At 39.3% G+C, this 22,856-nt stretch overlaps 1 protein-coding gene across 10 annotated transcripts in view; it reads left to right on the top strand.

Moving 5' to 3' along the window:
* The window catches only part of TRAK1 (trafficking kinesin protein 1), a 126,366-nt gene that overhangs the window by 79,612 nt on the left and 23,898 nt on the right, over positions 1–22,856 (top strand). For all 10 annotated transcript variants that reach the window (XM_072925811.1, XM_030265141.4, XM_030265142.4 and 7 more), the window contains 8 exons: positions 6,541–6,617; positions 9,843–9,959; positions 15,371–15,471; positions 16,270–16,378; positions 17,466–17,544; positions 17,935–18,065; positions 18,576–18,650; positions 21,283–21,420. In XM_072925811.1, the coding sequence (XP_072781912.1) occupies positions 6,567–6,617; positions 9,843–9,959; positions 15,371–15,471; positions 16,270–16,378; positions 17,466–17,544; positions 17,935–18,065; positions 18,576–18,650; positions 21,283–21,420 (801 nt within the window). In that variant the 5' untranslated portion in view covers positions 6,541–6,566. The remainder of the gene's footprint in view (positions 1–6,540; positions 6,618–9,842; positions 9,960–15,370; positions 15,472–16,269; positions 16,379–17,465; positions 17,545–17,934; positions 18,066–18,575; positions 18,651–21,282; positions 21,421–22,856) is intronic.

Raw genomic sequence — 22,856 nt, 5'->3', positions numbered from 1 at the left:
GTTTGCTTTTCATTTGATAGTAAGGTATGGCCCAAGTATGGCCTTGGAGCTGACTGCTGTGAAACTTTGCTCAGGGATATCTGTTGATAAAGTCTTCTCAGATTTTCTTCATTAAGGAACCTGAGCTGTGAAAGTACTACCTGTCAACTTCCTTTGATTAGTGATTTGTTGAGTCAGCTGTTTCTGAAAGGGAGCTATGTTTTGATTCTTGCTTTTGCAGATGGGACACAAAAAGACACTTACCTACGTAGGACCTATGAGGGCAACCATTTCCATTTACTAATGTATTCGTTTAAAAGTCCTGTTTATCTAAAGTACTTAGTAAATGTAGGCAAAGAATCTATCTCAAGTTGAATTAAAAAGAAAAAAAAAGTCTTGGGATCACTATTAAAATTTTAAATCAGACACTCCAGGGATCTGACTTTCAGAAAATGTAAAATACAATAGGATGGAGGCCATCCAGAGCTCTGGAATCTGTGAATGCTAGAGCAAAAAAGATAGAGGGGAGCCATTCTTGAAAGCTTTGGTACAAGCATTCCCTCCCAAAGAATTGGAATAGGAAAAGACTGCATAACTAAGAAAGGAGACAGCTGACAATGTGTGGCTTACAAGCTTGTAACTTCATTTTAGGATTTTTAAAGATGTAGAATCCAGATCCTGATTTAAATCTTTCACACATTTATTAATTACATTGACTACAGTCTAGACTTTTCTTGACAAAAAATGAATAGAAGAGAATGTCAAGACACTAACTCAGTGGCAAGTAGTAAAAAATCCTGCAAAAAAAGTTTCAGCTTTGAAGAGAAGAGCTATCCTGAGCTGTATCAGTAAATAATGTATGCATTTAAGGCAATTAAGAGAATTAAGGTGTTCTCTCCAGAGACTTTTTCTTATTTTCTCAGTTTCACTTTGTGTTTGTATTTTCCAAGTTACCACATTTGATCTGTTTATGCTCTGGGAAGGGACAAGTGTCTGATGCTTTTTTCTGAAATCTCTTTTAACTTGATTTTTCATTCATCACTAGAAAATCTCATGCAGTTCATGTCCTACTTAGAGGACATACTTTGAAATTATTCTCTTCCTGAGGTTTCAGGCAGAGGCTTTAGAAAAGAAGTACAAACAGTGGTTTGTTGTTTATTGGGTTGGATTTTTTTTTTTTTTTTTTTGCAAACATGTATTTAAGTCATAATAAAGGTTTGTATGTAAGGCTTTAATATTGAATTTGCTAAGCTATTTGAGTACCCTATGAGAGAAATGGCAGTAAACAAGCACTCCTTGAACCATAGCCTTAAACAGCAAGATAAAATCTCACCTTCCAGAAGAATCAGAACCTGCTGTTTAATATTTAGAGATTATTTTGCAAATGGTGCCATTGAAATTGCAGTAAGCCATGCTGTAGCATTTGAAGAAGACAAAACCCAGATCTATTGGATTGTCTCTTGAACTTCCTGAGTATGTGTCTCTCACAACATCATGATCTTCCAGGCTCCTGCACAGAGCTTGCCCAGTGTGACCTGACAGCTGTGAAGCAGTTGGCAGGCTGTGATCATTCCTTATCCCTCTAACCAGGGTCATGCCACCGCTGACCTCCCCGTCTGTCTTCTGGAGCAACTGGCCTGCTCCCTGCTTTGGGACTGCTGGGGGAGGCTGGGGGAACTGCTGGGCTGTTCTGTTAGTTTTGGACTTCTAGCAAGTTATGACTCAGAAGCACATTCTTCAAGCTCTGTGTGACAGTAGTATCTTAAAATTTTTAAGGTCTTTAGGTGGGTGTATTCTCTTGGGGTTTTCTCAAATGTGGCAGGCAACAGCAGATCTGAAGCCTCTGCCCCAGTTTAGCCAGGGCTGCCAAAAACACCTCTGCATTGGAGGGGAAGCTACCATGTTTATCTTTAACTGTGAAAAATCAGTAACAGCTGGCGGCATATTTCAGATATAGTTTTCCTGAGTTTATTTGAAAGGTGACATATCTAATACGGCCCAGTTTCAGAATTCCACATGTGCTTGGCTCAAGTTGATGTAGTGCTCACAGTAACCTGTGCCAGAACATAACTATCAGTGGCTCTGGAACTGAAACTGTAATTTTTAGTGGGTGCTTTATCCTTGGAATATAAAAATAACCTTTGACGAACGAATCCATCAAGAGCAGAGGAGTCCAAGTCTGCCAGGGTCTTTGATGGCTAACGTTTGCCAAGTGGCAGCAGGGAACACGGCTGCTCAGTCAAGATTTGCCATGTGTGTTTTGTGTGGCTCCATGTGCAACCTTCAGGATGCAATGCCCTTGCCGTTGCATCTTTGGTGTTTGGACAGAGCAGAGGGGAGCAAGACAGAAGCTGTTTGTGAAGCAGGGCTTGTCATGTCTGAGCAATATAGTAGGCCTTGCCATAGTTAAAGGCTTTGGGTAGACAACAGTTAAGAAAAAAAGCACTATCCCCTCCCACCACCTTGCCAGTATTGGTGTTTAAATGGCAAGAGATCTTGTTCCATGAACAGTATTCATTTCCCGTGACGGAGTTTCTGATGAAGTATATTTTGGTGGTAGGGAAATCTTCATGCACTAAGGCCTTCCCTGTTAGACTATAATTATACAGGTCAATATTATCTGCCCCAAAAGTGAAACTTTACAGTGGCATGTTAGCCCTCTTAGTTTCCCATTAGATAGAAATAGATGTGAAGAGGAGCAGTGACAGCTTGGCTTTTCTCTTCAGCAGCTGCAGCTCTCTCTTATTTCATTAGTTTATCTTTGGTTGATAGGTCTCAAAAATGAAGAGGGAGTATGTGTTGAGGGATGCAGAGAACAGGAGCTGAGGATACCTGTGAGTGCTGGCGCTGGTGATGTATGGTGTTTCCTCCTTCTATTTGAATCCTTTGTTTAGCAGGTGGTGGCTCGTTGCAGAAGCTGCCAATAGTGGTATTCTTGTTCCCTCTTCCTTCTATGGCTGTCTCCCGTTCCTGCAAACATCCTTTGCTCTAAATAGCATCCTTGTTGAATAGGTGACTTTCAGGGAGCAATCCAGAAAAGTGCATGTGTTCCTCCATGTCCCGACACATCTTCAGCTTGGGAATCAGTACTCCATTAACTAGATTACAAGAAATAAATGCAGGGTACATCTTTGAGCTGTACTTTGTTGGGAAACACAGGAATGTGGTTACCAGTAAATCTGCAGGCTTTAGGATGGTATAAAGATAGTGCTAGGTACTTTAAGGCAGAGGAAATGTTTGATCTGTGTAGTGTCTGTTGTCTGCATGTTTGGCTTTAAAAAAAAAACCCAGAAAACCAAATACTTTGAACTGCAAATGTGTCCCCAGTACCATGTATTTAGCGCTGTCATGAAAATAACGTGAAGGGAGCTTTCTCTGTCCTTTGTTTCCTGTTTTGGATCTGTGACACTAGCTTCAAAGCACTTATCAAAATATGTGAGTTTTTAAAATTATTCTTTATTTCTTTCTTTCTTTTTGTCTGTCAGCCTTCTGCATAATCTGAGAAGTGCAGAGTATATTTGATTTGGCTGTTTGCATGCATCCATGCACTTAGACATGCTCCCTATCACCCTCAAGCAAAAAACTACTGATGTGTGAGTGAGCAAAAAGAGGTCAGTAATTTGGCACTGTAGCTTTTGCATTACAAGGCACTGTCCTTCATTTGCTCTTGTTTTATCTTTACAGCAGTGTTACCAGGCTCTCATACTCATCAGAAACTCCAGCAGGCTAGAAACTTACTATGCAGGATCCATTACATATACGACATGTGAGAGGATGTTTTTCCACTGAATACTTCACTGATAACACCTCTAAATAGTTTTTCAAAATAGTCTGTCTTTTTCGCTGGTAGATTTTTTGGTCACTAAAGAAATAAAAACTGCTGTACTAGGAATTGGCCAAATGCTTTCTGTGGAGGCTGAATAATTAGATATTTAGATACTTTATAGTATTTCTTTTAAAATTATGCTTCTGAATTCCACTCTCCCCTTACTTTTCACCTTCTCTTCCCCACAAGCCTTGATTTCTGAATAATTGAAAGCAACACCTTTTTGCAAGTTTGCCTTTCTTTCTTTTAGCTAGAAGCTCTGTGTTTCCACAGTATGTATGTAGTATTACGGACAGTAGTTGACTGACAGGTTTTATTATATGCGATCTACTGAAATTTATTTCTACTTGGATGTAGAGGATGTATAAAAGGACACTTTTGCTTTGAAACCCTTTTACACTGGCAGAGTAGTGTGTGAAGATTTCTGTTTTTACAATCACCAACAGAACTTTGATGGGAATTTCTAAATATAAAAGCTGTTGGTGACCAGATTCTACTTTGTTGCTTGTAAAGTCTGTTGTTATAATGCTGTGGAATTGCCTTGCCAGGTTAAAGTTCAAATGGCAAGTTCTGTAGGAATTACCAAAGGAGCTTCCACACAATCAACCTTTATCACTCTCCCAGCTGAATGACTTTGTTCTGTCTGTTGGAACACCATCCTTTTATCAGCCTGGCTGTTAGGAAGGTTATACATTTACCTGAATCAGGATGGTGCGAGGTTACCATAGTCCTGCTCACTGGTGATTGTTAGTACTAGGTACAGAATTTAAATGAACCTGCTAATGACAATGTCAAATATTATTTTATAGTAGTGGTGGAATGTTGTAACCAAGGAAACTGTTTAGTGTGTGGTTGTATTGGAAACCTGCTGGCGTCAGGGTTTCTGATAGATGTTTTATGGCATGACTTATGGACTTACTATATTTAAAACAAAATTGAGTTTATGGTGATGTCAGTTTGTGTGTGTGGATGAATAGGCTCCTGAACATTATACCTTCTGCTTTTATGTGAAGTTTTTATGGCAAACTTTATGCAAGTTACTGCATTTTGTTTTCTGTAGAATCCTTATTAGTCTGCTTTTGGGTAATATAGCTTGTAGTTTACAGATATACTATGTTTTTACTTCTGCAGTGGTAGACTTATTCTTTCTATTGATATGTCACATTTTTCAGGTTATTACTTTGAAGCATAAACTTTTTACTGTTACCACTTTCAGACTTACTATTTGGATAAATGCAATTATATTTTGAATATTTTTGTCTAGCATTCTTTGGAGTTCACTGGCATTACTCACTCAGTAAATATTATAAATGCTTTTAGGATGTAATCTGCAAAAGTAGAATGAGAGAAATGGGAAAATAAATGAAGAAATTGAATTTCTTGCCATAATTTAAGCAATTTTCTGATGTTTAGGTAGGGGAAAAAATATCCTCCAGTGTTTCAAGAGCTATCTGAGTAATATTGCATTTGATGTATTATCAATGTGCCTTAGTGGTGATAAACTGTATATTTATTTATGTGCAGATTGTGCATTTATGAATTAGGTAGTGTTCTTTCCTTAGTGTGACAAACTGTCTCCTGCTAATATTACTGTACAGTTCTGGGTTTTTTTCTCGCTAATATAAATCCTATTAGGCCTGATCTGTCTCTTCCCCTGCCTTAGTGTACACTAGAACAACATTAGCTTATCTGCCAGACTGAGCCTTAAGTGACATTGCCAAGGGTAAATCCTCTGAAGAGCAGTTCAGGCTATGGCAGCCTGATAACTCATAGTCTGTGTGATCCACTGAATTTAATTAACAGTCCTTTTTCCAGAATTACAGGGTTTGGGGGAAAAGTGTAGTTGAACAAAAAAATAGAAGGGTTGAGCAGAAAGTGTTGTTGTTTCCTGTGACTGTTTGTGAATTTTTTGAAAACTTGTTGACTTATCTATAAGTCAGTGTAGTTTTTTAAAGGATCACCTATGGTGATAGACTGAACTTCTGCATACTTTCTTCAGTCTGACAAATCTCCTGGTTCCACCTTAGTGATTAACAATCTCAACCAGTCTAAGTAAATATTTGTTATGGGTGATACTGTGGTCACTGTAGTGTGGCTGGGTATTAAAAAAAACATTTCTTATTTTGCATGCATGCTTTCTACTGTAAAACCCAGTTCTTATCAACTTAGTATGACATAATCTCTTTCTGATGAACAGTGCCCCTAACAGCATTGGAGTTGCTTATTCATGGAATAATGCTACTGCATGTCATACAATGAGTAGGTGACATGATGGAGTTCTAATTATATATCTAAGAACATTTCTTTTGACTTCCTGATTTATTTTTTAACAAACTCAAGATGTTGTTCTTCAGAGAAGAAAGTTTTAACATTTTAAGTTTGCTCTGCCATTGGCAAAAGCAAGTGCTTATTACAAGAGGAGCATTTGTATTACCAGTACCACATGAACATTGTATTTTTTTGAGAGAGGACTGGAGATGGAGGGACTGAGTTTTATTTGTTTGTTGTTTTGTTTGTTTTGAGTTTTTAGCTCTTGATGTGCTCATCCAAAAGTTGACATAAGCAGGTTTTTAGATGAAAACTTACACATATATAAACTTAGAAAGGTATTTTTTGCAAAGGATGGGAATTGAACTTCAGTGATCCTTGTGTGTGTCTTCCAGCTCAGAATATTCTGTGATCTTCCCCCAATGGTACTGCCTGTCTGATTAATGTTTTGCTTTATTTCTTTGCAGTTTTATGTGCTGAAAGAGTGGGCCAGATGACTAAAACATACAATGACATAGATGCTGTAACACGTCTTCTTGAAGAGGCAAGTACTACATCTATTTAAGGACCCGTACACAGTGTGACAAAGTAGTACTGAAATTACGTGGTACCACTAATAAACATTGTTGGTAGATTGTCCTTCAGTGTGGAAGAATAAGGGCTCTAAGTGTATGTACACTTTATCTCATTGGTAAGCTAAATATTCTTTCTAAATAAACATAATTTGTTAACTCAGTCAAAATATGTTCATTACTTCTGGTTATTTTTCAGTTGAGGCCATGTAACTTGTTCTTGGCCAAATGTTTGCCCTAATGAAGGAAGAAGAGGAGAAGGAATCATCTTAAAATTACACATATTTTTACAGTACATGTAAAACTGAGAGTATCATTATTGATGGATATATTCTCTTCAGAAGATAGTAAAGGTCACAGACTTGTTTTCATAATATCTTGTTCAAATAATTTCTTTCTACATAAGTACATAGACACGAAATTAGAAAACACCTAGTATTCCATTTGCCTTCTTTCCCTTATGTTTGGTTGATTTGGTTGTTATTTGTGGGGTTTTTAATACCATTATTTTGAAAATTGGTATTCTTGTAATCCTTAGCACTCAAGAAATGTCAAAAAGCAACTGTCATGGTACTATGCTTATTTTCAATAAATATAATGATAAATTGTTTGACTAAACTTAGCTGTTTTTCTGCAGTAAACCTGAGCAATGATTGTCCAAAGAATGGTTATGAGTAATTCTTTAGGTGAAAACTGTTATAATTGTCTTAGTTCATGGCTGACTGCAGTTTAGTCCTTTACACTCAATTGCTCGCTTATTGCAATAGCAATGTCAAAAATGGTGTCTTTCTAGCCAATTGGGTGTTCTGTTATTGCTCTGTTTCTGGAAGAAAACAAGCATGGGAATGAATGCTCATGTCTTCCACCTGTTCTGGATATCCCTCAATGCAGTACAGACTTATATTTTGTGCTTTGAGCCAAACCCATTGAAACACCTCTGTACAAATTACCTGTTAAAACTGATGTGTTACCCAAAAGATTTCTCCTGGAATAATTCATCACCATGTAGTAACAGTCTGTTAACTTGCACCCTGTTCCCTTTGCCTCATTTGAAATTTACTGCATTTGATCAGTGGCTCCTTCTAGTAATGATGGCATCTTCTGCCAAACTGTTTCCTCCCCTGAGTCCCTGTAGCCAAATGTCTACAGATCCAGGCATCACACTCACAGGAGCAATGTTTGAAGGACTTGCTGAGCCAGAGTTTTAAAGCTTCTTGTGTACTTTCCTATCTGGATGTTTGGAATGGAAAAATAAGGGAGTGTATACCATGTCAAACTTTATTAAAACAAATAGTTTCAGTGAGCCTTTTTGTTTTGTTTGACCATCATATCCAATGAAATTACTCTGTTCATAGGGATAGATGCACTTATAGCACCTTTCTTTGTTCTCCATATGATGGTTATCATAAGAGATTGCAGCTGTTTGCAGAATTTAACATTTTCTGTTGCTTGCTTTCACACATGAGTAAGAAAAAAATAAAAGCTACCCCTTGTCTGTCCTTCATGTTTGCAAGCTTCAGACGCTTGCATTACAACGTTGAAAGGTGCAGCATTTGGGAAGATAGGAAAAAGAAGATCTTGAAACAGCATGTGTTCAGATATTTCAGAAATCTGTGCCTATAGCCCTGAAACTAAGGAAAGGAAGTGGCACCAGGCCTGCCTGTGTATGTGGTAAAAATTGGAGCAGATTTCTTCATTAATCTGCTTTCTCATCTTTTTCTAATAATAGTGTAAATGTGTCTTGCTTCTCAATTTTTTTTTTTTTTTTTTTGCATATTGCTGTAATAAATTGGTTCATTATCATTGTATGAGTAAGAGATCTGTACCCAAAATGAGATTTAGAGCTGAATTGCTAAAATTGTGTAGGAACGCTGGGGAGGTTGTTTGAAGAGTCTGGACATGGACTCAAATTGGAAGTTAAAAAACATTGCTGCTAGATAGCTCCTCCTCTGTAGAGTCAAAACCGCAGCAATGTATTTTTTCCACTCAGTATTTATGAAGCGAGCCAAATTAGTGAACAATAAGTTGGTTTAAAATGTATCCAAACATATTTTGGGTAACTTCGTGGCACCTATTGTTCTGAAAGATTGTACATAAGATTACATAAAGATTTTAAGGCTTGATAATGTCAGTAGCTTTCAATGCGAATATAAGTCTGACCTTCAGAAACCGTTTGGAAAATGCTATTTGCAGATACAGGATTGATCAGTCACCTCTCTTTTTATTTACTGGTGATTATATAACTTTCTTTTTTTTCCATTATGAAAGCCTCTTCATTCAAATTCATTGACTTCAAATCCATGTGAACAGTAGCTGTACGTTTTGTAGGCTTTGTTAATGAACACATGACATAAGGTAGCATTTAGTCATAAAATCTGGGTAGTAGTCAGGGACAGTAAGATCCAAACAGTATTTTCAGTGACAGGGAGAAAATTCTTCCTCAAATGGTGTTGAACTAAGGGTACATTAGGGAGTTAACCACTGCACCATTTTACCACTGTTATAAAAATCTAGTAGTTAAATAAGAAAATTATAAATAGAAATGCTTAATGAACAGTGCAAAATTTTATACAGTTTATCATCCTCTCCCAAGCAGATTACAGTTCCATGTACCAGTTTCTGCAAGGCTGAGACATCCTTAAGTACGTGTCATCAACAGGATAAGTTCTAGTTTTTTTGGTACCTGTGATGAATTGTCAAGACAGGTGATTTCCAGTACTGTGCTCATGGAGGAAGGGGAGGAAAAGGCCAAGTATAACATGAAAGTAACCACTTAATGTAATTTAGGGCATCTGCAAAAAGGAAAGAGTTAGGATTTGTTTTTATACAAAAAACAAATCCAAATCACTAATGTTTGGCATACACAGAAATAGGAGCTGAAAGTTCATTGCGGTGGAACTGGCTTCTACTCCTGCATAGCTCATTGCCTTTTATTTGTAGGTGGAGCAAATGGAAACTGAAGAATGCTTTGAGACAGGGTCAGTAATTTCTGAATAATGCTGTTGTAAGATATGCAAGAGTAGAAAAGGAAAATCAGCAAAACCCCTCGAACAAATAAACCCTCACAGAAAGAAAAAGTCTTTTTATTGTGAAGTGCTTGTTCCTTCCCTTTCAAGGCAATTTTGCCATCCCTCTGATCCTTCGGTGATTAAAAAAATATAAATTGAAGTTGGCTTTCTGTTCTTAATGCTTCACAGAAAGAACGGGACTTAGAATTAGCTGCTCGGATTGGCCAGTCGCTGTTAAAGAAAAATAAATCACTGACAGAAAGAAATGATTTCCTGGAGGAGCAAGTAGAACACATCAGAGAAGAGGTAAGATTCTTATGCCTGAATGCTGTATATGCAATGATGGGAGGAATTTCCTTATAGCTTCACTTTGTCCATGCATTTGGCCATGGGCAACCTGTTCCCATGTCTGACCGCCCTCCCTGCTAAAAATGTCTTCCTGATATCTAGTCTAAATCTGCTCTCCTTTGGTTTAAAACCATTGCCTTTTATCCTGTCACAACAGACCCTGCTAAAGTCTGTTCTCGTCTTCCTTATAAACCCCCTTTAAAGTATTGAAAGGCTGCAATATGGTTCTCCCTAAAGTGTTACCTTCTCCATGCTTAACAACCCCAATGCTCTCAGCCTTCCCATAGAGGAGAAGGAATATTTTTGTGGTCCTCCTCTGGACCTGCTTGAAGAGGTCCATGTCTATCTTGTCCTGAGGACTCCAGAGCTGAGTGCTCACCAGAGGACAGTTGAGGAGAAGAATCATCTCACTCAACTTGTTGGCCATGCTTCTTTTGATGCAGCCCAGGATATGGTTGGCTTTCTGGGCTGGGAGTGGACTCATTGGTGTGATCAATAAAACACACCAGAAAGCTTATTTCATTTCAAGTAGGGCCTGTGCTTTAAAACAGCTCTTTAGCTGTATTTACAGCTGTCACTAAATTCCAACTTAATACATGAGCTGGGAGCCAGTGTTGTTTCTCTTGTTCTGAGGCAGTGGCCTTGCTTTTTGAATCTCACCTATACGTGGTTTTGAGCAAGACAGAGAGCAAGAGAACAATGAACCAGTGGAGTAAAAACTTTTAAAATGGTCCATAATTAACACTGCTCAGGGGTGTGAGATGTTGCATTATGAACATCTCACATAAAGGATAAAGTGCAGATGAAGTGATCAGTGATGTGTGATGATGTGGTCAAGTGCATACAATGAAGTAATATCCTTTGATGTGGCCCACCATTTTTGGCATGGAAAACTAGTTCTGTTCTCTCTGTTGCTTGCTACCCAAATCCCATCATGAGGCAGACCAATTTATTTGTGTATTGGTCAATATGACATGTACTAGGTATGTGCATGGTGACTGAGTAGGACTGCGCATTCATATCATCCATCCAGAGTGAAAAATTTGATTGAGGAAGGTGGAGGACAGGGACAAGCTGCCTCTGTCCACATCTGTTTTTATTTAGTGGGTCTGAGGAGCAGCATTAGGAAAAGTGTCACCAAAAATAAGCCTCTTACCAGGTGGCTTGGTGTGTTGGGCCATATGTTCTGTCAACACCCCTCTTTCACACTGTTATTTTGACTCCTTTCAGAAACTGATGATTTTGAGGCAGAGCTCATCAGACTTTAAAGTCATTACACTTTTGTGTATTGAAAATCTGCTTTTAGTAGGTTGCAGATTTTATATTAAAACTGAATTTTGAATATTTGAACAGAACAGTAACTAGGACAACTGTCTTTAAGGGCAAAATATAAGAGAAAAGAATTTATTTGATACTTCTAAAATTCTGTAAAAATTACCTAAAACTGGTTTGTCTGGGAGATATGTGTTTTCTATAATACAGGGACAAATTCTTTCTGATGTGTGGTGTAAAATTAAGGTTTTATTGGTACATGTATAATGGCATGAATAATTTAGCTTTATATCTCTTTGATCTTTGTCATGACAAAACCTTCTGTCCATCTCATTAAGCAGACTGAGTTTTTCCTTTGTGCTGGTAGCATGCCACGTTGATAGATACATGTCAAAGTTACAAAGACCTGTGCAAAGTGCATCAGATTTTTGGGTTTGTCTTTTGAGTTTGTGTTGTTAGGCACTGTTTAAGTTTAAGAAGGGGCTGTGATCATGTTCAGTAAAAACTGATGTAACTGAGATTTTTTTGCTGTACTGGAGAACAAAAGGGTGAGTGGACTGGAAAAAGCCCTTTAGTGTGTACACAGACACTTCAGTCTCAGCTTACTGTTTCACTACTATATTCTAGAAGCATAAACATTATACTGAGGAAACATTCTTAATGGTGAAGTATTTTGCTTTACAGAGAGGGGTGTCTACCTTTTCAGCAGCAGAGAGTAGTTCCCAGGGGCAGTGTGGTAATCTGCTGTTCAATAAGAATGCTGCAGCTCCATGTTCCTTTTCTCTGGGATGGTGCTGCCTACTCTTTGGTATTATCTCATTTGACATTACAGCTCAGAATCAAAGAAATACAAACTGTAAATAAATCTGCACAATGTGAATTGTATTCAAAATGGCAGTACTTGCAATGTAGTGTCAGTCCTCAAATAACACCACCTCAAAGCTTTGTTAACTTCTGGGTAGTACAGCCCTCCAGACCTGTTATTCAAGTTCTTGGTCACCTGTCAAAAGTTTGTGTTTTGATGATAGCAGGTTTCAAAGTCCAGGTTTGATTTTTTTCTGTGTAAAGTGAGAGGAAAGGAAAAAGTTGAATTATAATCTGGAATGGTGGCTTAAAAAAGGGAACATTGCTTTTGGTCTAATAAGAGTAGAAAATAATGTTGGAAAGACAGAAATGCTCTTTGACTTTGTACTTGTATATGAGCTGTTTACATACAGTGTAATGGGATGTCTTCCTTTTGAGTGATTTTAACCTGTTAAGCACTTAGTTGCTATCAGGGAAAGCATATCAGCTCTATTCTTGAAACAGTTGTTCATGATTCAGTAAAGACTGATCCTGTGAAATTAGGTCCCAGATCTTTAAACTGTTTTTCTCTGTGTGAGGATACTTTTATCTTCTACTTAAATTATTTTAAGATAGGTGCATCTTTTTCATGAGTTAGTTCTGAAGCTGAGTAAAGCTGTCAGGCCAGCAGAGGAAATTAAAAGCCTGAAGAGATAAGTTGTCACCATGCTTGGTTTGTGGGATGTCATGGGCCTTGTCCCATGCACAGCAAGGGCTCAGTCTCTGTTGCTTGGTAACAATACCAAGATTGCACAAGAGTAATGTGGCAGTATTAGCTCCAGAGGGCACGTGTGGCAGTGGCTTGTGAAAATGTAGAACGGGCTATTTCTGTTTATAAAGCAGGTTCAGTATTTTGCAGCGTGAAAATGTGTACTGGGTCTGTCTGGGATGCTGATAATATTCTTCACCAACCTACCTAGTGCTGTGCTTTGGATTTGGGATTAAATCAGTGTTGATAACAATGTTTTGGCTATTGCCAAGCTCCAAACTGACCAAAGGGATGTCCTATACCATGTGTTGTTATGTTCAACAATAGAAGGTCAAGGAAAGGAGGAAGGATCTGGGACATTCATGGTTATGGTGTTTGTCTTCACAAGTTACAGTTCTGTGTGCCAAGATCCCACTTTCCAGTAAATTGCTGAACATGCACCTGCGATAGAAAACAGTGAATAAATTCCTTATTTTACTTTGCTTGCATGGGAAGCTTTGCTTCACTTATTAAACTGTCTCAGCAAGAAGTTTTTATTGCTCTCGACCATCTCAGTCTCTCCTTCATCCTATGGGGATTGTGGGGCAGACTGTGTGCTCAGCAGGTGGGTGCTTAGCTACTCACCAAAGTTAACACACCACAAAATGCTGCATCAAAGGGAGGTGCTGCTGGAAGTTACTGTAGTGAGTGTTTCACAGCCTGATTGAGATTGCATGTGAGCTCTAGAGGTCATCTTGTCCAAACCTACTTCTCAAACAGGACCCCCTACAATCCATTACCAAGGACCATGTCCAGAAAGTGTTTGACTATCTCCAAGGTTGGAGACCCCACAAGCTCTCCTGCCAACCTGTGCCAGTGCTCAGTCACCCTCACAATTAAAGAGTTGCACCCAATTTTTAGGAGGAACCACCCATGTTTCAGTGTGGGCCTATTGTTTCAGGACCTGTTCCATTAAAAGATCAATTTTTCTGACTGTTCACCCTCTTTTGGAGGATTGGAATGCTCAGAAATGGCAGTATAAATAGTATCCTCAGTCTTTTTAATTCACAGAAAAAAAAAAACAGTGGCAAGAGCTGGAGATGATCCAGTGTCCACCCACAGACAGTATCTGAATTCTTGCTTCTTAAAGAGGCTGAGTTATAATGTGCTGAACGGAAGTAAATTGTTATTTTTGGTTCAGCATTTTCGCTCTTCCTGAAATGGAGAAAGTGAGCCTCCAAAAATTAATGCAGAAATTTTGTTTAATAGTTTTCTAAAATGTGGTTGGATGGGGATGGGTTTTTTTCCCCTTGCTATTTAGAACCCATGTCTCAGGAGGACTTGGTGTCTTAGCACTTCTCATTATGCAGAACAGTCTTAGTTAAGTAAATGACCTTGTTTGCTTCAAATTCTGAGCAATTCAAGTGCTTTTTTGGATTGTCTCTGCTCTTTTGCTCGATGAAAATGGAGTTCCAATCTATGTAATTGATATTCTCTGGTTTTTTTTTCCCCAATAATAACTACTAAGAAAAGTATGCTTACAAAATGAAAAGCAGAAGTTTAATAAAAAGGAACATACTGTGCATTTTTTACATGGGAAAATGCAAAATGAGGGCCAAGTCTTGCAGTGCAAGTGGAAGGGAATGGATGTGTTTGATCAGTCATGCTGTCTGTAGTTGTGCAAGGCAAATAAAAGTAATCTGCTGCTGTGGCATCTTAAATCACAGCTGTGAAGTGGTGTACATGCTACTGTCTGATTGAGCTTTTAACCATTTTCTTGGAGAAAAGCAATATAAAGTAACAAAGATTACATTTGTGGAGCTCACAATTATAAGGAATCTTAATCACCCACTTTTGACGTTTTGTTCATTTTTGGTGTATGTGTGTACTAAGTATGAGAATCCCACAAACTACTTTACCAGAGCCAAAAAACCCAGAAACTGACTGCAACCTTCACTGCTGGAACAGCCTCAGAACAGCAGCCTCCCACTGTGTGGTGATGTTCTGCAGCTCAACAGGCACTTGAGTCACAATTGTAACCTTACTATACAAGCATTTCAGTAATTTTATGTAAAGCCTCTTGGAGAGGAGGAAATGTCGGCATCTAAGGCCTGCAAGGTCAGCATCCATGCCAGAAGATGACAGTCATCACACAAAATGGATAAATGCAATGTTTGGCTTGATTGTACCACATTAATTTCTTGCTGTGTCATTGCAATGTATCCATTACCGTGCATGTGGATCTAGACTAATGCAACAGTGAGTCAGGATTGCTTATCTTAAAGAAGGGAAAAAAAGAAATATGTCTAACAGCAGTGAATAATTGCATATTTGGAGTTGTAAAAAAAAAAAAAAACCAAAAACATTTAGTGGCTACTTTAAAAGGTACACTTTCCCTTCTTTCTAAGAAATAAAAGAAATGGTTCTGGTCTGTTTCAGTCTTGGACTCTTGATTTAGTCCAAGATGATGCCTGGAGGGTGAATAATGAGCTAATTTGTGGTGGGTTTGCTTAAAAATGTGCCTGGAAAATCTGCTTACTGATCTATGAGCTCTTTCTTTGTGTAGGTTTCCCAGTTGCGGCATGAGCTGTCCATGAAAGATGAACTGCTCCAGTTCTATACCAGTGCTGCTGAAGAAAGCGAACCAGAGTCTGTCTGTTCCACCCCGTAAGTCAGTCAATCTGCAGCGTTGACCATTATCTGTTGGATGATTTAATAACTTTGAAAAGTGGTAAAATTGCCGCTGTATTGGCTGGAACTATAAATGGGACTTAGAACTTGATGCAAGGCTCCAGCTGGAAGGACCTGCATGAGCCAGCTGGCTATTCAGGTACCTACAGGAGCCAGGAGGGGAGAGTACACATAGGGAGGCTGCTGACACGACACTGCAACTCCAGAGGAACTGGGTCACTGTTGTGGTGGGGCAGCTGTGGGTGGCACTGACAGCAGCCCTGTACACCACACACATTTGTATATGCTAGGACATGCTACATGAGTGACCTTTGTGCTTAAAGGACCTCTGAAGGCACTATGAAAAAATTCCAAGCTAAGGGAAAGAAATAAAGTATGGCTTACAGCGTGGGTTCCAGGCAGTTAGCTGGCTGAACAGCATTGCAGGTCCTGAGGGGCCATCTGCCCTTGCAGAGTTATTGCTGCATTCTGATGAAGCATGTACAGCATTAATCAGGAGCTATTGGATCGCTCCCTGTAGTAACATGGTTTCTTTTCTCTTAACCTTAGCTGAACAACTTTACCGTAGGAAATGTGCAGAATAGTAAATAAAATTTTTAAATGTCCTCTTTTGAAATTCACTGCAAATTTATTGCTGCCCAAAAGTACTGGCATGAATAAGCTGTATTTCATGTGGCTCTGTTTGTTTTTGAGACCTGTATTCAGTCTATGCTTCTGTGAGATTGGCCATAGCATATGTAAAAATTATTTTAAATTGTTGATTTTTCCTACAAGGCTGAAGAGGAATGAATCTTCTTCCTCCGTCCAGAACTACTTTCATTTGGACTCTCTTCAAAAGAAACTCAAGGACCTTGAAGAGGAAAATGTTGTGCTTAGATCTGAGGTGAAATTGCTCCCTTTGTTTTACTTAATATAGTTGTTCATCTAAATGCCAGAACACAGGTATTGAGAACACGTGTAGCAGAGTTTAGCAGGAGAGATACTTTTGGTATAAGAGTGAATACACGAAAACAGAATGTTACTACCATTTTCCACTTCAAATTCAGGGCCCATCGTACATAGGTAGTGCTGTACCTTTGCACAAGACACCTGGTAATGCAGACTGCTGTGCTCCTAACTGAGAAGGTGCACAAGGAAGATGAGCAATAGATGGTCTGAGATTAATGAATGTTAGAAGTGAGAGAGCCACTGCATCAGGAGCTGGTAGGAAGCCCCATGCAGCACAGCCTTCCCATCTGAGGAGATGTAGTCTGTGCCAGCAAGGCACAGGATGATGCCAGAGCTGAGACCTGTGAGCTGTGCAGTTCTCTACCGAGGCAGTCTGTAGGTGTCTGTGCATGCCCCCAGCTTTGGGAATAGATTACAGACCACCAAGGTGGTGCCAGACAGAACCAGCTGGCTGCAGCCATGCTGCTCTTGGCACTCCCAGAGTCAGAGTGGAAAAGACAAACCAGGGAAAGAGGTTGCATTAAGGTTTTTTATGGCATGTATGGTTACAGTGCCAGAACTTTTCAAATAGGATCAAATAGCATGATTTTTAAATACTTGAATGTTTAATTCAGTTATTTAAATGAAGCATTTATTTAGTTTTTGATGATACCTAGTTTTGCTCAGTGACCAGATCAGGTTCTGCATGCTAGTGTTTTGTATGTCCAAGCCTTTTTTTTTTTTCTTTCTTTTTTTTTTTTTTTTTTCTTTTTACTTTGAGTGCAAAATACACAAGTGACATCTAGTGGGAATATGGTGATAGTGATGCAAGTTTCTCCATACAACAATGTCTCTGCTGAATGTTCACCTGGCCTATTTTTCCAGAACATGTGGGAGGGCAGACAAAAACTGTAGTTTCTCACTGTCTTCCTGAAGGAGTGATTAGAATAGCTTGTTTTTCTGAAGCAGATGGAAGTGCAACAACAGACTGGCAAAGAACAAATGTGCTAATGTAGCATATTTGATGTGGATTTCTTGAACAGGCTTGTCAGCTGAAGACTGAAACAATTACTTATGAAGAGAAAGAACAACAACTTGTCAATGACTGTGTAAAAGAGCTAAGTATGTCCCTACTTCTTTATACTTTTTTGAGATTGGTCAGTAAAAAAAACTAAAACAGATCAGTCAGTCATGTTTTCCTGTGGCAATTATTTTTCTTTTATAAATGGTTATGAGGAGAAAAATTCTGGCTGAAATTTCACAGCAGAAAATGTTGGCTAAAGCTAAATCTTTCTCATTTGAAAATAGATTTGCATTGAAAGTATTCAGTCTCTTTTGCAACATGAGCACTTGATGCTTTTCTGGTTTTGTGTCCTACTGTTTTGCAAAAATACCTTTCTGTGAATTGGGGGCAGAATTCTGCTGAAGCAAGTGATGTTCCAAAAGAACATCTTTATGCTTACTTTTCCAACTTTGGGTTTGTGATGTTAATTGTAATTACTTATCTTAAAGGGGATGCGAACATCCAGATTGCCAATATCTCCGAAGAGCTAGCAAAGAAAACTGAAGATGCTGCCCGGCAGCAAGAAGAAATCACTCATCTTCTCTCTCAGATAGTTGACCTGCAGAAAAAGGCAAAAGCTGTAAGCAATCCAATTGAGAGACTACTGTTGTTATTTGCTACTAATGTAACTGGAGGACAGATTAAAATTCTTTCTGTACTAGAGCCTAAAGGAAATATTCCACCTTTCTTATGTGGATGACCTTGTTTGGTGTTTAATATATGGCATACTTGACTAGAAAGCATCAATTTATTAAGACATGCATATATGGTTTCTCAAATGCAAATAGTTAAAATTATTTAAAATACTAGATACAAAACTCTGCTCTGAGTTATGCTGGTGAGACAAGAGTGTCAGTGCAAGTATTTTGGTGGGCACATACTTGTTTTGAGGTTCTTTTAGCAAAGTGCATTCTAATGCTTGTGTGTTCTTGTGTTAATATTTTAAACGTTTTTAAACTAATGTGTAGATTAATATTGCTGCAGAGGAGAAGTGAGAAAAGTTACAGTATTTCTACTTACCTGCAGTGTATGATACAAATATCACAGGACAAAACATCACAGTCTTTCTAATATATTTGGCATATTTTAGTGTGCAGTTGAAAATGAGGAACTTGTCCAGCATCTGGGAGCAGCTAAAGATGCCCAGAGACAGCTCACAGCGGAGGTGAGTACATTACTTAGTAATACAATAATTTAGTAGCCAAGCAATGACTATTCACATTGCCATGAGAGATTTAGTCTGAGTTGGATCAGAAAGAGTAAATAGTTTTGCCTGTGCATATACAATGAAGGAACATTTATGTTCCTAGTAGAGTTCAAACCCTTTTATTTCCCATTCTCTGCTCCTTCAAATTACACACATTTTGAAACACGGAGACTTATGGGCTGTACAGGGATGCCTTTAGAGGCTGACTTCTCTAGGCTGGTAATTTCAGCCTATTTTGCCTCGTGAGATAGCATGGAAGAACTCATTGATGCTCTGTTTGTTCAGTGTATAAACATAAGGCAGTCCAGTATTTCTGGTTGTCTTACGGGTGCTACATTTGCATGAAAAGAAATGGACAAGATGGAATGAATAGAACTTGATCCCTTTTGGATTTGTCCTGTACTTACACTACTTGGTGATGAAGGTGGGAGTGGCCAAAGAAGCTTTTCCAGTGGGTGGACCTTCTGTAACACTGGTGCTCAACGAAGACTGGGTTCATGCCTCACCATTGCTTTCCTGGGAAAGAAAATGAACCAGATCTCTTTTTCTAAACCAAATAGCTGATTTTTATGAAAGTTGTAAGAATGTGGTGTTTCAGACTTCTGCCCCTTTGCCAAACTTAGTTGAAGTAGCTGATGAACCCAAAAGCTGTGAGGGTACACAGACATCTGCAGACAGAGTGATTACAGAAGATGTGTGTCATGGTTTGACGCTGGCACAATGCCAGCGCCCCATGAAAATACAACTTACCAATCAAATGCTGTGAAATGTGATCAAGAACAGAGCAAAGCAGGCCAAACTTAATAACAAAGGAAAAACTTTATTACACTACTACTACTACTATTATAAAAGGAAAAGAAAGGAAAGAAAAAAAAATCACACAAAATTCGAAATGAAAACCTTCCAAAACATTTCTCCTCCCTCCACCCAACTCCACCAAACCCCAGCGAGACCCATTTGGATCCTTAATCAAGTTTTCACCCTTCAATATAATCAATACTGAGTCCATCGGGGAAGAGAGGGGTCCCCCTTGCACCATAGACCCCCAGGAAACACAGCTGCCACCTCTTGTGTTTCCAATGTCACACGTGGCACCGCCCAGACACACCGGCCAGTGTGACATTCTCCTCTCCATGTCACAGTGCTCTCACCACCGTGCATGGACAGAGACTGCTTATAGGGCCCCTTTAAGGATGCTTTGCCAAGGACCACCAGGAACAACAGTCCAGTATCACAATTCGGGACTAGAGTCCCCCTCATTTTCCCCTGGGGCCGAGGGTCCAAAAGACAGAGATCTCCTTCTCTTCTTCTCTGAAGATGGAGGGCATCCTCACACCCTCCTCAGCTCTCTCTCTGTCCACTCCAAAACTGGTAGTTGCTGAAGGTCTCTTGGCTCACCAATGCATCCCCCTAAAATGTAGTCCCTCTTGAAAGAAAGAGTGGTTCAGTCTATGGTAAACAAGCAGAGTCCAGCCAAAAGCCACTCTATCATCTCCCCCCAACCTTCTTCTCTGAACATCTGAGGTTTCAGGCTGTCTCTCTTCCTCTCTTTTTTCAAACCAAGGAGGAGAAAATTTCACAAAGCTTTCATTTCTCAGGAAGGGTTAAAAGTCCCAACTCCCAAGGATGGCTCGCTGCCCAGGCTCCAGCTCCCACAGCCCAGCTGGGCACCTTGCGGCCCCCCCACTCTTCTCCTTCCCCGCGGCGAACTGCTGATAAAACCACCGCCGTCTCTTTTTCTCTCTTGGGAGAGAGAGAGACTCTGGGGGGAACGGAGACATCCCAGATTTCTCCACCCTTCCATCTGCAGGGGGCCAGGTCTGGTTCCAGCCCCTCCACCCTTGGGCCTACCTCCACAGGCTGCATGGCTCCCCTCCCCCACCCAGCCCGGGCTGGGCAGGGGAGGTCCTTACCATGCGATGACCGGAACCAAAGAAGGACGAGTCCTCCTGGGAATTCCGCTTTTAACCCCTCTGTGTTCTCAGAGGCGTGTCCACCTTCAATTGGTCACCCCAAGTGTCAGTATCTAAACCTGACCCCTGACTGGATGGACCTCTTCCTTCCACAAAAAAAATTCTCTTCCTGTGTCAAACCATGACAATGTGTTTCCTGAGAAAGCTAAAAACAAGGCATGGTCTTAGGCTGTTGAAAGCTATACATGTATATGTATGTATGCATGAAAGTCCTGGCTTTAAAATTTCTAAGTCCTTTGGACCATTGTGGAATGTCTTGTCCTCAGACTGTGGTATTTGCCACTGTGGTCATCATGGTAGTGATTAAGCACTAAACCTGATCAGACTAAAGATACTTGTTTAGCTCTGTATCTTCTCCTTGACAATGGCTTCACATGGAAGGAAAGGAAGAAAATGGAGCAAACAGTTCCTTCCGCATTGTTACCCTCCCTCCCTGCCTTCCCATCATTAATCCATGTTATTAATGATCCTCCAGTGATACTCAGTTGTTGGAGATGGATTCCTTTAAAGTGGGATATTCTTCCCTACACCATTATTACTTACCAGTATTAAAAGAATTGGCAGAATTTTTGTGGTAATAGTGTACCCTGTAAGGTCTTGTTTTCTCTATGTTACAGTTGCGAGAGCTGGAAGACAAGTATGCAGAGTGCATGGAAATGCTTCATGAGGCTCAGGAAGAGCTGAAAAACCTTAGGAACAAGACAATGCCAAATGCTATATCACGTCGGTACCACTCGCTTGGTCTCTTCCCTATGGTAAGCAGATTTAAGGATAAACCTGCACACATCAAGTAAAGAAGTGTGTTTGCATCTGACTTACAGCTTCAGGGATAGGATTCTAGGTTTGACATAAGCATGGGTGAAATGTGTATTTGCATAGTCTTAAAGGATACCTGAGTCACCAGTTTTGCATACTTGGTTCTGAAACAGTGGTGCTGTGCAGCTCTGCTTCAGTGTTATATACAACCTGCAGCTGTCTGTGTTCATGCTGTGAGACATGGGTAGCATTAACAGGTTCTTACACAGTTCTATGCATCTTTGTTAGGCATCTCCTGTACTGTGGTGGCTGATGGTCATTAGGATCTTCCTGTTTATCTTCAATATTCTTGAGATATAAATTCCTAATAACATAACAATGGTTTCCAGACATGGCATCTTTCTAGTAATTTATGATATACATTTTAGTTCTTCAGTCTAAACCTTTGAATAGGGTTAAAAACATAACTTCTTGTTGTATGGTGACTGAAAATTCAGTGGTTCATTAAAAGATTGTTAGTTGCTAATCTGTATTATGGCAACAAGTTATGGTGGTTTCACTTGTGTTATCAACTTTCTTTGCCTGATTTCATGTGATTATGAAATTTAAAGCTCAGAGAATATGCAATACCCTCAGTGAAGTGAGGAAAAAAGAGTAGATAAGAATGTGTGCAGTGACTTACTCTGCTTGCCTGTGTATCTCTAGAACAGTTTGATTACTCCTGAAGGCAATGGTATCAGTGGCTTCTTTTGAAATACATTAATGTAATCAAGCAGCAAAACCTGGCCTGCCTTGTCTTGTCTTACTGCAGAAGAAGAGCACATTTTATTTGTGCTCACAAGAAGTAAATTGCCAACAAAGGCTTAGCTTGCTTTTTGTGCTCCCTTCTAAGGCTGAACACAGGGCAAAATAAAGTGCATATGTTTAATAATATAAGTTGTGCTTGCAAAAATAATACAAACTGTGCTTGCACAAATACAGCTGAAAGCTGTGAAAAGTATGCTTGTGCTGATATAGGTTTCTGTGTTTTGTGTGAAAATTATTTTCAAATGTTGAATCATGCAACAAAGTTCATTTAAGTTTGTTAATGTTTGACACTTAGACCCTGCACCCAGCAGTAAAACTTAGTGACCAGCTATGGAAAATTGATGGCCTGTTCCCTCTAACCTCATGGAGAAAGGATATAGTGCTTTATGCCAAGAATCATGTCAGTTTTGTGGATGGGTGGATAATACTGTGGGTTTTATGTGTATTTTAAATGAGAACATAAAGACCAAACCCTTATACATGAAAGGTGAGTGTTACTGAGTGTGAAATTCAGCCTGGGTAGCTGGATCATGTTGTTGCCTACAATGCCTTTTTAAGGTTCCTTGGCAGATATTATAGTACATACTTCAGGAAAAGGAAGCTAAGCCATATTTTGTCAGTGTTTTAA

Source organism: Taeniopygia guttata, chromosome 2 (genome assembly GCF_048771995.1).
Source record: "Taeniopygia guttata chromosome 2, bTaeGut7.mat, whole genome shotgun sequence".
NCBI classification, from domain to species: Eukaryota; Metazoa; Chordata; class Aves; order Passeriformes; family Estrildidae; genus Taeniopygia; species Taeniopygia guttata.
The sequence above is the reverse complement of the archived record's forward strand: the minus strand, read 5'-3'. Positions and strand labels throughout refer to the sequence as shown.